Raw genomic sequence first — 14412 nt, 5'->3', positions numbered from 1 at the left:
GCCCTTCCCACCGTATGTTTAGGTTTTGCTTTTGTCTCATTTGTGAGGGGCATTTCGGTTTCTTCCTCACGTGTCTCAGCCAAATGTCAGCGTGGCGTGCTTTTGTTTTGATTTTTAACGGGTGGAAGGATCCACTCATGAGTTTGGTCTTTTCCTTATTTACCCTTGGTTAGACTTGTATAGTCGTAATATAAATGCAGTCTTTTCAGTTTTTATGAGATCAGAAGTGTCTCTAGCAGCTTCCACAAAAGGCTTTTAGGACTATTACTAATACAATAGAAAATGATTTTTCTGCAGTATCTATTTAGTACTCTAGCTTATTTCCTAGCTGCACACAGCTCTATAGACATCTCTTCTGACTTAATCCATCACTACTTTTTTAATGTTGGAGGTGCTCTGCCGGTACCGGCACGTCTGGAACATGGATCTGCGCTTTCGTCCAGCTTTCCTTGGTGGCATAATGCAAGCAACTGGTAGGCAATACGGGGAGATTAGCTCTGTAGGGAAGTACCTTCTTCATGAGTACAACACTAGTGGATAAGCGCTTAGTGAGGGCAGATTCTACAGAGACAGCTTTAAACTGAGTTTTGGCACCAATAACTAAATATAGAATTGCAGAGCTCAGTAGTGACTGAGAAATCAGCCACAAGGAATTTCATACTGTTGCAACTACACAGTCACTGTTTGTGGCACATACAGTACGTGACAGAGTTCATCAGTTCTAAAACAGGGTAATAATAATTTGGTATGGAATGTTTTCCTAAAAGTTTTCTATTGAGTTCAAACCAGAATTAGTTTGTGGAACACTTACAGTTTGTAATATGCATGAAGGATCCAAGTATGACCTAAAATGGTACACATGGCCTTATTAGAACAAATTAATCACTGACACTTACAAATCAGAAAATTAACAAGTTTCTACATTTGTTTACCTGTGCATTAATAGTTGTTTAGCTTAAAAGTCATCTGTAAATCCCTGCTAGAGCATTTTTACCTTGGTTTAAAACTGATTTTGCTAACTTAAAGGGTTGATCTGTGCAAAATGAAACTAAATCACATTTAAATCTTAGCATTATCTTTGGAAAAGCTGTGTATGTTTCAGTAAGCCAATATGAAATTATACTCTTCCTTAGGCACATGGATGCATGAGGTCTAATTTGTCCAGTTTTGGCTTTGTCCAGAAAAATCTCAACAGAATTTTTTTCCTGAAAGGTAACAAACCTCCAGGAATGTTGCCAAAGCGTGGAGAATACCTGCTGGAGGATATAAAAAGGATGGGAAAATACTACCAAGTGCCTGTACAAATTTTAGGAGATGACTTCCAACGTGTCCTTGGTATAGGTAAGTTAGAGACTTAGCTATCTTTCAACTCTAGCACTTCTGGTTCAAGTTCTCCCTAACAGTAAAGATGAATTCCTTGTCCACAGCCTCTTCCTGTATCTGTGAGCAGTATGGTGTTTGTACATTTTTAACCATAAATTTATGGAGAAATATGGTTATGAATGATATTAGCATGGAAGATACTGTGAAACAACATAACCTTTGCTGTCTGGGGACTGTTACAGAGAAGATTGTAACTGTTCTTGGGTAGCAGTTGTGCAGACCATATCTGTTCCTGATCTTGTGCCTTCAGTATGTTTCTTTGTCTTCCCACTAATCCCAGGCAGTCTTGGGGCCATGCGCTTTATCACAGCCATTGATATGACACAACCACAATATGTGGAACCCTTATCTAGGGAGTTCTGGCTACGTTTCTGGTCGCAGGTCAGTATTTTATGAAGCCAACTTCTTGATCCATTCTCTGTCACCCTTCCCATCCCACTTTGTTCAAATGTGGATTTTGAGTAAGAGAAAGGAAATGTCTTGTAATGAAAAGTCAGGAAACTTGAGGTCATAGTGGTTCAGGAGCTACCACAAGAAAAGAACTTGCTGTGAAGTCAGCTTAATTTGCGTTCCTATTGGTTGAGTGCATCAGTAGTTCACATCAGAAAGCACTCAATACATTCCTAGATTTGGTGACTTAAAACCTTTTCTGAGGAAGTTTCTCCAGCAACTGGTATTGGTTTTACTTCTATTTTCTTCAAAAACTTGCTTTCAAGTCCAGAGCTAAGCTTTTGTTCTTAAGTACTGAATTACGTGTTTTATTCTTTTACCAGCATGAAGATATCAGTCAGCCAGCAAATATATTGGCTGTAAGTGTCTCCTTTTTGTTGGTGCTTCTGTGTTTCAGGTACAGATTCTTACTGATGCTTGGATCAGTAATAGGCATGAAGACAGCTTAATCAAATGATCACTTGGGAGTTTTGAAAAATTTCAGCTAGAAAAAAGTGGATTTAATATCCTAGCAGTTCTGTTTGGAATGACTGGGTGGGGGGTCAGGCTTTGAATGACACACAGAACCACTGCTTCGTGGTCTATGAGCATCCCCCTATGTTCAGCAAGGCATGAACAAGGTAAGCATCTTGTTTGCTCATGTCTGTCTCCATGGCTGCTGCCCCTGCAGCAAGTACTAGACTTTGGTTCTGGAAATACGCCATTCAAAGGTGGGTGAGGCATCCCAACCCTTTCATCCAAATCTTTAGAAGTGAATTTATTTTACACATCCGTTAGAAAAATGTAACGTTTATTTATACCATATTTATATATGGTGTATTTATAAACCGTATTTATATGGTTCCTCAGTAATTTTTCACTTCCTTATTTAGTCAGCAGTAACTTCACAGAATTAGTCTTTGAATCCTGCCTCAATCCACTTAATACCCCTTCAGCCCTAAAATGGTGAGAACCAGATACTACGTCTCTTTGTAAATGTTGCAGTCTAAACACCGGGGCTGCCAAACGTACCCAGTAATTTGTTCTGTTCCAGTGCTACGCTTGTTTATTTCCTGTAATTTTGAAGTTACTTGATAAACACTGAACCTTCACCTTTCACCATTTTATCTCATTCCTGTGTGGCAGAGACACAGAGGAGGTTAAAAAGATGCAGCAGTAACACTAGCAACTGTTTAACCTCTATGAGTTACTGTCTTTTTTCATGCAGTATCACGTACAGAGCCTGTGCGGCCATAAATTTTGTCTTGGCAGGCTTGTACAGTAAGATATTCAGAAGAACAGTGTTTTTTTAATTATCTGATAAGTTATCATCAGATCAGAGGTTAAACTTTTTTTTCCTGTTAAGTAACTCCTGAAAGTGCAGCTTTGGGTTTGGAAGTTTAGAATAGTCCTTTTGCTTTCTATGCATCTAAGAGTTCATCAATGATGACTGGGTTGGGAACACAGCAAGACAGTTGTGCAGGAAGTACTTCAAGGGTATTTTGTCATTTTTCTGGTAATAGACCTTGGGTGACAGTACTGAAGATTAAACTAATCAGACCATAGTAGGAGTTGGAATATTTAGTATGAGAGTACTCTTAATTCTGTCATGTTTTCTCAGGCTGCCAGACAGGCTGGGCTATCTTCAGAGCTTGCCCAGAAAATACTTGAAATGATTTCATCCCCTGCAGTGAAGAACCGACTGAGAGAGACAACAGATGAAGCAATAAAATATGGGGTGAGATGCTTCCAATGCCAATTGGCATCACAGCTGTGCATTCCTTTCCTATTAAGAATACTGGGAAGCGAGGAACAGTGAAGGTGATGATTAGAAAGCAGTATATGGACCATCTCCCTTAAGGTCTTTGCTTTTTTTTGTACATGCGAAAGCTAACTCACTGGTGTTGGTAGTTTTTCTCATCTGCAAAACCAAGGTTAAGCCATCCAGCTCATTCCAGCTGGACAGCAAGGATGGGGAGCTACAGGACCAGTACTAGGAGATACCATTTATTGCTACTTGACATAAAACTGTGGATTTATGAGGCTGAAGTATTTTGATGGTGGTTGGTTTTTTTGCTCCTTCAAAAGGGGCACACAGGCTCTGGAGAGTCGTCTTCTTTCTGATGGCTCCAATTAGGCTCATCTTTAAGAATGAAGAAGGTGAAAAGGGGAGGAAAAAAGTCAAAGTCACTGCTTTTTATTCCAGAGGCTCGATGATGTGTCTGCAAAAGTTTCTGTCAGTATAACATTTTCTGTTTCATCTCTATGGCGTGATTAGGCATTTGGGATGCCTGCTGTTGTGGCACATTTTAATGGGAAACCTCATCTCTTTTTTGGCTGTGATCGTTTAGAGCTGCTAGGCAGCATTATAGGTGAGTGTACCTAATAACAGCAGTTTGGGTTTAATGCTTTCACCCTCTTTTTGTGAAATATGTAATACAGCTAAACTAAATCCTCTTAAGGTCTTTCAAATATTAAATAATGTTGGGTGTCTTTCTCATGGGATGAAACTGCTGATTGGAATGTACCTCAGTACAGTTAAGAGTGACCAAAGATGTAGGTCTTTTCCAAACAAGAAGTAACTCAAGTCCTCCATCCTCTCTCTGTGTGTTTCAAGACTTTGTGCTTCACATGCCATTCTCAAATTACTACCAAAACTCTTTAGTTTTAAGATGTTCATATTTAACCTTTCAGTACTGGGCTAAGATTAAGACTATGGCTGATACTTAATGTTCCTTCTTTATAGAAGTACATTATCACAGCTTCCAGGTCTGTAACTTGTAATTACATAACCACAACTTTTTAACAGATATTCCTATATTGACCTTCTTTCTTTTCTTTTTTCTATTAAGAGAATGCAAACTTTGGGTTTTTAAAGATAACTGGAATAGGTTGTGATTAATAAAACTCAGTCACCTGCTTTTACATGAGTTAGAGTACATTTGACTTTTGATCTCAAATTTTGGCACTTGAAAGGGTTTGTCACTAGAAAGAGTTATGCATATAAATTAGCTGTGATGCATTTGTTTTAAGTCATAGGCTTAAACAGAAGGGAATTTTTTTGGTTTGTTTTCTGGATTGGTTTCTGATCCTATAAAAATACTCTAGTTGAAAAGGAGAGTGAGGAAGATGAATACCCAACACCCTCTACCCACTAATCCTAATTGGAATGTTATGGCCTGGTATCTAGCCTCAACTCCAAGGATTTCAACAGAGTTTCCTTTTGTTTCTCTGACTCCCCAGCCTTCCACCCTTATTCTCTTCCTTACCCCAGCCCCTCAAAACAGGAGTCCTTCATGTGGAGTGCCCCAGACCTGCAAAATTTGTGTGACAGAGGAAAATAATTCTTCTGTACAGCTTCAGTTGTGACTAGACAGTGACAGATGTATGGAGCTGGCTGAAGCGTGCCAGACAGGATACAAACCTGAATTTCAGCAGCAGTAGATACCCTTCAGAAGAGAAGTAGGAACAGTCATCCTAGTGCAGAAATGTGACTGATCAATCACTTAACATGTATTTAACTTTCTCTTTTGTGCCGGTTTGTCTTGCAGGTGAAAAATGGCTGGGACCAGTTCCAAGCCCAAAGCTGTGAAAAGTCCTGGGGAAATCTATAAGATTAAAAATATGTATGTGCATGGTCAATCCTCAGTGATTACATGAACATAGCCAATTTTATGGAGAGATGGCTTTCTCATCCTCAACAGCTAACTTTACAGCTCATTCTCTTCTCTAATTATGCTGAATTTCAAGGCTTGCCAGTTTTGCCAGTCTGGTGAGGTCTTTGCTAATAAAAATGTGCTTATTTTCTTTCAATAGCTTAACAATTAACATTAAAGTTAAATATTTAAACTTCTTGGAGAGTAAGTGTTTTTCTTTCCTGATCAGGTCTTTTTCTCTTACGCAAAAAGCATGAGGATTATATTGTTACGGGACCGTGATCTCTGGATTTCACATATCTTCCTGCTTGTCCTTTATAAACACACATACATACAGCTTAAGAGAAGTTGGCCACATTCTCCTTTTATTTTAAGTCCAAGGTACCACATAGACACTAGAAGCACAGGATAAGGTATTCACACTTGCCTTTTACTCTGCAGCATGGCAGTTAAGGAGACACAAGAGAGAGAGTGGAAGCCAGAGGGACAATTCAAGCCCAAAGAAAAATCTAGGGAACCAGTCAGAAGGAACTGTACCCCTCCTGGACTGTATTTTATACACCTTGCTCTGTGGTCCCTGACATTTGAGAAGACCCATCATACAAATGCTTTCTTGGGAACCACCCCTAGATCCTGCAGGGTTTTAAATTAATGCTATTTTTGCAGTAATGTCTTTGGAGGACAGTGGTAAATACCATGTGAATTTAGCTGGTAACTGAACCAGGCTGTGTTTTGCTTCCCCAAGGGTGGTCTAATTGCTGTCTATCCAAAGGTGGTTTGGATATGGCTATATATGACTTCCCATCATAGACTGTGCGGAAAGATAGGCAACCAATAAAATTCAAGAAATTTCACACTGAAATAGCTTGAACCTGGCCCTATATTGGCCAAATTAGAATAACACATTTGAATATTGATTTCTCAGTGATTCCTGGCTGTCTTTGACACACCACTGAAGGAAGCAGAAGAACTAGTAGCAGCTGGAATTCCATTTTTTTGTTGCTTTCTGAAATTTAAGTAAAGCGTATTCATATTTGTTCACTTAAACAGCAAAGCTTGGAACAAAGCATCAGAAAAAAGAAATCTGTACCCTTTGTGTTCTTACACCTGTAAGTGTTGTAGTAGTATCATTTGTTCCCCCATCCACAATTTTTCCTTCTTGCACATGTTTCAGCTCTTCAGGAAATACACTATCATTTGAGAACTCCTTCCTCCTCTCCACCAATGCAACCATTAGTCTTTGGGCAAATCCTGCCTGGAATTCAAGGAGATGTTTGTGAGATACGAGAGGTTACATTCCTTTAGGAATTAGAATGATAAGGAAGTTACGTAGGTGGATGTCACAGGTTTCTCTGAGTCCCTTGAAGCCACATTAAAGAAATTTACCATTTCCCCCCTTGAAATTTGGTAGTCTCCAACCTATGCTATCAAACTGATTCTGAGGTTGTGATAAAAATGGAAGGACAGAAACATTACTTTAGGCCAAATCACCGTGTTGGCCGGGGGCCACTGCCAGAAGCAATTGCCTGCCCCACTAATGCTAGGCTGAAAGCAAATAAGCACAGAATAGGCAGAAGAGTCACATAAATGAGCAAAAGAAAGAGGTTCAGTAAAATAACGAAACCACAGGAAGCAGAAGGTAAGTGCAAAGAAAGCTAGACTGCATCTGAGCAAAGGAAAGCAAACAATGAAAGAAGAGGAGAGATTAAGGCAGAGAGAGGAGTCTCAATGCAAAATGCTGTTCTCCGACAGGGAGCAGGCAACTGAGAAAGGCAGAACTTAGGTGGATTAAACAGGCCAGAGTTAGCTGGCCAGGGAAGATCCTCTGGGGAAGGAGGTTTTCTGTGAAGCTGCACAGTACTTGCTGCACTCTTGCTGTGAGGTCAGAGGCAGCCCAGGGGCCTGCCTCCATGCTGAACCATGGGCTTACAGCACTTCTCCATGTCTATTACCTGTGCTCCTCACCCAGTGTGCACCAACACAGTCCTCCAACAGCGACCTCACACGCAGCACAAAATGGAAGCCTGCAGAACAAGGCAGTTCTTTAACCTTCCTCTGCAATCATCATCTTGTCCTTTGAACCCTCAGCAAAGCAAAGCCTAAATTAGGTTTCTCTCCTTTCTCCCATCCTTACCTCTGTGCAAGTGAGAAGGAAACATTTCATTAGAGCACTTACTGGATTATGGTGCTGAGCATCTCCTTTGCTGTCTCTTCCTTTCACAGTGGAGCCAGCAACACTGCTGGAAGGAAGCAACCTGCTTCCTAGAACGGAAGCAAGCACAGAACAATAAAGAAATAATCAAGAGAGTATCCAGGAGGTGTACACATAGTTAGTTTTACCAAAACTTTCCACAGATCTGTGGCTCATCCACAGGTAAGAGTGAAAGGAATGTATCTATACCTAACTTGACTAATGCTACCTTGACCTACTTCTCATTCCAGCTTGCAACACAAGGAAAATGACTACTTGGCTTTCATATTATTAAAATAAAATAGAAATCATTGGCCACTGGTTTGAGGTTGTGTTTCAGTGCCATAGATGTTCTGGCTGTAGCTTCTTGCCTAAATAAGCTATATCTAATGAGTAATGAAGGCATTCTCCACCTCCCAGATGTTTCCATCAGACCCTGTTTTCAATTTCTGTAACACAAAACATAGTTTACAATAACACAGCAGGTTCCAGTAGGTGACAGCCTCATGCAGTCAAGCTAAGAAATGCCAATGAATACATCTGTGCCCTTATCCTTAAGAATACACTTCATGAAGCAGAGTCTAATCTCTCAGTGTTTCTCTTCCTTCTCCTCCCTCTTCCCATACTGGACCTCAGGGTTTAAGGAATTTGCCTATCAACACATATTAACACCATGGCAAAACCAGGGATGAAATACTTTGCAAAACTCACAAACGTAGAACATTGTTCTGCTTTCATCTCATATTCACCATACACATTTCACAAGAAATGAGTATGATGTCTTATAATAGCCCTCTTTCTTAAACCAATCTAATTTATTCTCAGGTAACCCTCCATCCTATGCATTAAGGATGGTTTAACATTATTAAATATAATAATTGCATAAATAGTAGAGTTTCTGGGATATAATGCATAGCTGTATTGCAACAGTAAATCTGTATTGTAACTATTTTCTTTGAATCAGAGGAAAATGGAGAGTTTGAATTAAAGAGTTGGTGTCAGTGTGGAGTGTACTGAGGGGGCAGTTCTTCACAGGAACAGTTTTTCTTTTTGACCTATACATGATCATAGCAGTATTTTCTAGGGAATGGATGAGGTGCAACTGTTCCCTACATGCTCCTTTTCCATATCACCACATTTAACACCTTTATGTCTCTCTCTCAGGACAAGCATGCTCTGTATATAGCACACCACTTCCTAATTCTAGCATATTGCATGGCTCTCTTCTTCTGCGTGATCAGTAGCTCCATTTGTTTATTCTTTTCTTCCAGTTTCAATACCAGCTCTTTGGTTTCTGTTGTGCCTCTAAGCAATCATGCTGTGAGTTGTTCTGCAGGAGTGGAAAAATCTTACAGAACATCTCACAGAACAGAGGTCTCCGCAGAACATCGCATAGTATTACAGCTCCATTGCTGTTGCTAAGATGTAGGCAATTTTAAGCACGGATCTGATGTCTGCTCTTGGTATCTCAGACAGGGCTGCTGCAGAGATTGAGAGACCTAACTCTGCCTTCAAAGTAAACTGGCTCCACTTTCTGACCCTTGTAATCTTTTTCAACAGTCCCTTTTCACATAATTCCGATGCAGATTTCACTGTTCCTTCCAACCAAGTCTCTTCCTTGCCCTCTACATAATCCCTAGTATCTCTTACCATCTCAACCTGCTCCTATTCCAGAATCTTTTAGCAACAAACACTGTTTCGCCTTCCACGGCTCCTAATGGCTTCCCAATCTCAAAAGCTTAGTCATTTCAGTCATATTTTCCCAGAATCTTGCACAGTCCCTTCAGCCTAATTCTCAGAAACAGGCTGAAACTGATTTAATTTTTCCATCGTTTTAGCTTTAGGCTGATGCTCAACAAGAAAGGCTTCAATCCAAACTAGTTCATTTTAACAAAGTGGAACAACTGCAAACAGGGTCTGAGATTAGTGCAGCTGATTGATACAACCTCAGTAACAGATATTGCAGTAGTTCTGCCTGCTATAGGACTAAAGAGACCTTGTAATAGCTACAATCATCTCTGCACTGTGAATGAATCCAAGCTGACTTTAATCAACTATCATTTAATCAAGTACTACACGAAGAGCCCAGCTTTGGCAGTCAAATAGTAGGTTAGCTACCTGATTACCCACCTTCTCAGAAGCATAGTGCTTTGTTCAGGAGGTCTCCCGTTTCTGTAATTCCCAGATCTAAACTATCTGGTTTATAAAGAGACATGGGCACTGCATTCAAAAAAGCAATCACTGAAATACATGCTCTCCATAGAAACACAAACACATTAATTATTTGCAATTTACTGTAACTTTTACAGTGTGTACAGCACAAAATACTCATGCTACTGAAACACACTTCCCTTCTTATTCTCTCCCCATCAAAGTTTACATGCTGTCTTCTCCCCCCATTACCAGAGCCTATCATCTACCTATGCTTCTCAGATCTTATAGCATACAAAACACATGGCTCAACCCCTCCTGTGTCTCTAGAAGCGTAAGTAGAGGATTTTTTCTTTTTCTTTCTTTTTTACCTGGTGAGCTGGAAGTACTGGGTGTGCAGTCACTGTCATCCAGCCACATGCTGTGAACCACTGAATCCTGTTTTGGAGGGCCCTCAAAAGAGCACATCAGCTCCTGGGGAGGGCAAAGAAGATGTATTTTGATAACGCACTTGGTAAAATCCGGGAGGGTAGCCTCTGTTTGTTAGAGATCATACACCCACCCTGTCATTCTCCTCTTCCTCAGATGTTTCATTTTCTCTCAAACCACTACAACAACTGCTTACACTGGATGAGGAACGTGATAATGGCTGCATCACACAGTATCCTGAAGTCTGACTCCTGAGCATTCTGTGAAATGCAAGCAGTCAACATCATCATGCTTATTGTTACACACAGGCTTCCACTTCTTGTGACATATTGTATTATACAGCAGTCAGAAGCAGAAGAAATTATCCATCCACAGCTAGTTTTTCCACCTAGGAAAAGAATTCAGATCAACTGGCTTGCATTCCTTCATTTCTAGTTGCTACTTCATTTAGTAGAAACACCACTTCTTATTTCCATTCTGGATAATTGTATGACCTAGCAGGCTTAATGCAGAGTCGAACCACCTGAATTTAATCACTGTTTACCTGTAGACATTCACTGAAGTGAACAGATGCTTTCATTTTGGAGATCAGAGATTTTAGGAGCCTAAATAAAACATGATGAGGTGTTAAACTGAGTATAAAGGGAAGGTGCTACTCAGCCTAAGGCCACCCATTCCCACAGCCACTCTCAGCCCATCATATTTGGTCTTATGTGAAATTCCAGACAGTACAAAGGGACTACAAAAGCACATTTTTCATGTCATGGAGCTTATAAACTGTTACCACTATGTTTCTGGACACTGAGGTAGTCTGGTGCATGTTTCATATCTGTCAAGAAAGACCCTTAAGGTCAGCTTCTCACAGCTCAGAATTTGGGATCCACTGCTTGTTGTCATCTAAGAGAAAGAGCAGTCCATGAGGCTGATATGCTTACATAGTGGAAGGTGCGCTGTGCATGTAAGCCTAGCATTTATGACAATATATTCACTGCCTGCACAAAAGACCAGCTAACAAGAGAGATGAAGTGCTCAAAAATGTTAAGAAACCCAAAAAAGCTAAAAGAGGCAAGAAAGATAAGACACCTTTAACATACTAAATATATTTATTCCTTCAGAAACACTGCAAAATATGGCCAGTCTGACCTACAAGCAGTAATGAAACCTACAGTCCCAGGCATATTACATGCCAGCATGCAACAGGGAGAACAGTAAAGATAGGGCCAATATAGGCCAAGATATTTCCTCAGGAAATTAGGAAATATACTTTGGAGGAAATGAAGGCCAACATGCTTCTCCCTTGGCAGAACAAATGAATAACGTGAATTTAAATGAACTGGGACTTAGATTTCCACAGAGTATCTCCTTATCAGCATCCTTCCTCAGCAGGTTTCTCCGTCCTTGTTCTCTGCACTGCACTTCCTGACCTATGTCATTGAAAGGCACTAGAGACAGATGGAAACACGTTCTTCTCCTCTTGCCTTCTGTGGGCCAAGCTGTTCTGTTCTCACTCATGTGAGGGGAGGGGAAGAGGAAGGGAGGCACTCAAGGTGGCCTCCTTTCCCCATCATTAGTAGAGGCTGGTTCAGTGGCTGCTGATTGGGCAATAGGAAGGGCATAGAGCCAAAATGCTCCAATAGGAGCTATCTGTCCATATCCCTTTCCCAGGATTCCTGCTCCAGGAACTGCCAGTGGAGCATTACTTGATGCCACTTGGTCTCTCCACAGTCCTTGAGGTCCTCTAAGTAAGTTCATGCTCCTCTTAGCCCGGACTCTCATTTCACCCCAAAAGTCTTGCCAGTATCTTCAGTGAGGCAACCAATGACTGAGTAGCATCCGGTCCACTCCTGATTGGCTTGATGTCCCCACTCAGATGTGTCTGAGGAGGGAAAACACACACACAAAAAAACCCATGTACTTTTCCTAGGACATGAACATACACAGTACAGTGCTTGATTTTTGAGATGCAACCCTAAAAGCCATCTGATCCTGAGGAGTTTTGCTACCTGGTTACTTAGGCTGGGTTCATTCTTTTGAGTCTGCCCATCGGAAAAAAGATTATTTGCAAAGCTACAGGGACAGGAGAGCAGAAAAACTAAGGACAATTGTCCCTGCATGTAGGAGAGAAGACACTGTTAGCCCAAGTGAATGATGAGGTTTCATGGATTTTGGGCTGATCACTGCAGGAGGGTGTGTCAAAAACTAGCATGCGAGAATAGAAAAAGTAAATGCTGGTTTGTCTCTACTGTAAAAGGATAAATCTATTATTTATGTGTTCAAGTTGGTTTTAGAACATAGATGAAGAGTTTGATCATTCAAGTCTGGAATTTGAAATTGTTACTTAAGACTAGCAGCAAGATGCTGGGCATTTCTGCAATAGAGAAATTTCCAGTGATGCTCCCCCCTGGAGAGAACCAGGATGGATTAATGACATGCTACCAGAGATAATATTTTTAATATGAGCTGCATAAACTACCACAGAACTAGCCAGAACACTTTGTGCATTAGAAATATGCCTACATCATGATCCTGATTTGCAGTTCCACAGTTAATGACCAATAAATAGGCTAATCCAGTAAAACTTCAGTAGCACTGCTGTCTCTAACAGACTGTTAGAATTACATTCCTAGCTTGCTCTTGCAATCCTGTGCTAATGCTCTCTTGGTGAAAATGGTATGCTTTACATGGTGGAATTACACGTTCTTGATTCCTTATCCCAGATATGATGCAGAAGGTATGACTGTACGTGGGCTGGTCCCTAATCTGAAATCACAACTCTGACTCTGGCTAATCACCAGTTGTGCAGAACTCCGTGTTACATCCCACCTCATGAACAAACCATTCAGGAATGGGCTAAACTACCACAACTGTGAAAAGACTTTTTCTGGTGATTGTACAAGTGGGTTTGAGTCCACTACTGGAAAACAATGCATAGAGAGAATCCTGGGGACAGAAGCAGATGGAGTGCTAAGTCATACAGGTCATGCCTCATGTGCATGAACAGTATTTATGCAAGTATTGTTAGTGAAAACCCATGCTATATTTCCTTTCTGAAAGCATGTGGTACCAGTCTGAAACAGCCACTGCAGCTGGCTCACCTCCTCAGCTGACAAATGGAGAATGGGGCTTTGGGAAGTGGGGAAAGCCCATAATCAAGTGCAGAAATCAGGAACTGATGTCAAGAAAGCTTCATCCTTTTCTTCCAGGACACATTCTACAGGAGGGTAACCAGGACCAGTCAAGCTGAGATGCTTTCTTACTAGGCAGAATTCTTGCTGATTATGCAAGGTTACTTCAGCTACCTAATTAGAGCAAGAGCCCCTCACACACACCTAGCCAGGAACTTCTAGTTCACTAACAAGGTCCAGGTAATGCTGGAAGATGGGAGTTGCTGACCAGTCAGCAGTTCCACATCCTGCTTTCTCTCTTGTCCTTGGCTGCCAGAGCTAGCATCTTAAATGGTCTGTTATCTTCTAGCTGTGCTTTCATCCTCCTCCACACCAAAATTTTGCACACCCACACAATCTAAAAACTAGTATCACAAAAACATACTTACCAGAACTCTGCATCTTGGCTGTGACAAAATTCTGGGCAGTCCTACAGTCATCAGCCTGTAATTCTTAGGGAGCATTGGGTCTAGCTGGAAGGAAGACCCTTCCTTGCCAGACTTGGCACCTGGAGCAACTACAACAATCCAGGCCTGGTCATAGGGCACCTTCTGAAATCTTCTTAGAGCAGCCCCGTCCTGAGAAAGGGACATGCCCCACTACAAAGTATTCAGTGCCTTTTTTGCCACAGGTCTCATCCCAATTCTCATGACAAAAATCAGGTGTGGGCAGATTGTTCCAGAAAGTCAGCTGCAGTCTTGGGTTTAAAGATAGACTGCTCCGAAGTCTTGAAAGTGTAAATGTGTGGTTTCCATGAAGTTCTGAAGGAACACAGCCCAGCATAATACAGCTTAGCAACAGCAAACCTGCACTATCAAGAAAGTGCATTTTTTTCAGTTTCTGACCACCAGAAACTGAAGAACTATTTTGCAGACTACTGCATGAAGTGTTTTGCAGAACACTGGCTGTGGTGTGGCATGCTTTATCAATGGAACATGCACATGAGACCCTGCTGCAACACTTTGGGACGACTGGAGACAGGCTAGTTCACACTGGTTGGGAGTAGCAG

At 41.1% G+C, this 14412-nt stretch overlaps 2 protein-coding genes across 2 annotated transcripts in view; one reads left to right on the top strand and one right to left on the bottom strand.

The window, feature by feature from the left end:
- Positions 1-379: 379 nt before the first annotated feature.
- On the top strand, positions 380-5404 carry GSTK1 (glutathione S-transferase kappa 1; the record flags this gene model as incomplete). Its single annotated transcript, XM_010009855.1, has 7 exons — positions 380-473; positions 1213-1341; positions 1664-1764; positions 2157-2192; positions 3434-3550; positions 4091-4184; positions 5364-5404. Coding segments are annotated over 7 exons (612 nt in total), but the record flags the coding sequence as incomplete, so codon positions are not given.
- A 5919-nt stretch (positions 5405-11323) lies between these two features.
- The window catches only part of RAP1GAP (RAP1 GTPase activating protein), a 36803-nt gene continuing 33714 nt past the window's right edge, over positions 11324-14412 (bottom strand). The window contains exon 20 of the mRNA XM_010009854.1: positions 11324-12115. Coding sequence (XP_010008156.1) covers positions 12106-12115 — 10 coding nt within the window. The 3' untranslated portion in view covers positions 11324-12105. The remainder of the gene's footprint in view (positions 12116-14412) is intronic.

This window comes from Nestor notabilis, unplaced genomic scaffold, assembly GCF_000696875.1.
Source record: "Nestor notabilis isolate BGI_N333 unplaced genomic scaffold, ASM69687v1 scaffold8642, whole genome shotgun sequence".
In the NCBI taxonomy this organism is placed as follows: Eukaryota; Metazoa; Chordata; class Aves; order Psittaciformes; family Psittacidae; genus Nestor; species Nestor notabilis.
The sequence above is the reverse complement of the archived record's forward strand: the minus strand, read 5'-3'. Positions and strand labels throughout refer to the sequence as shown.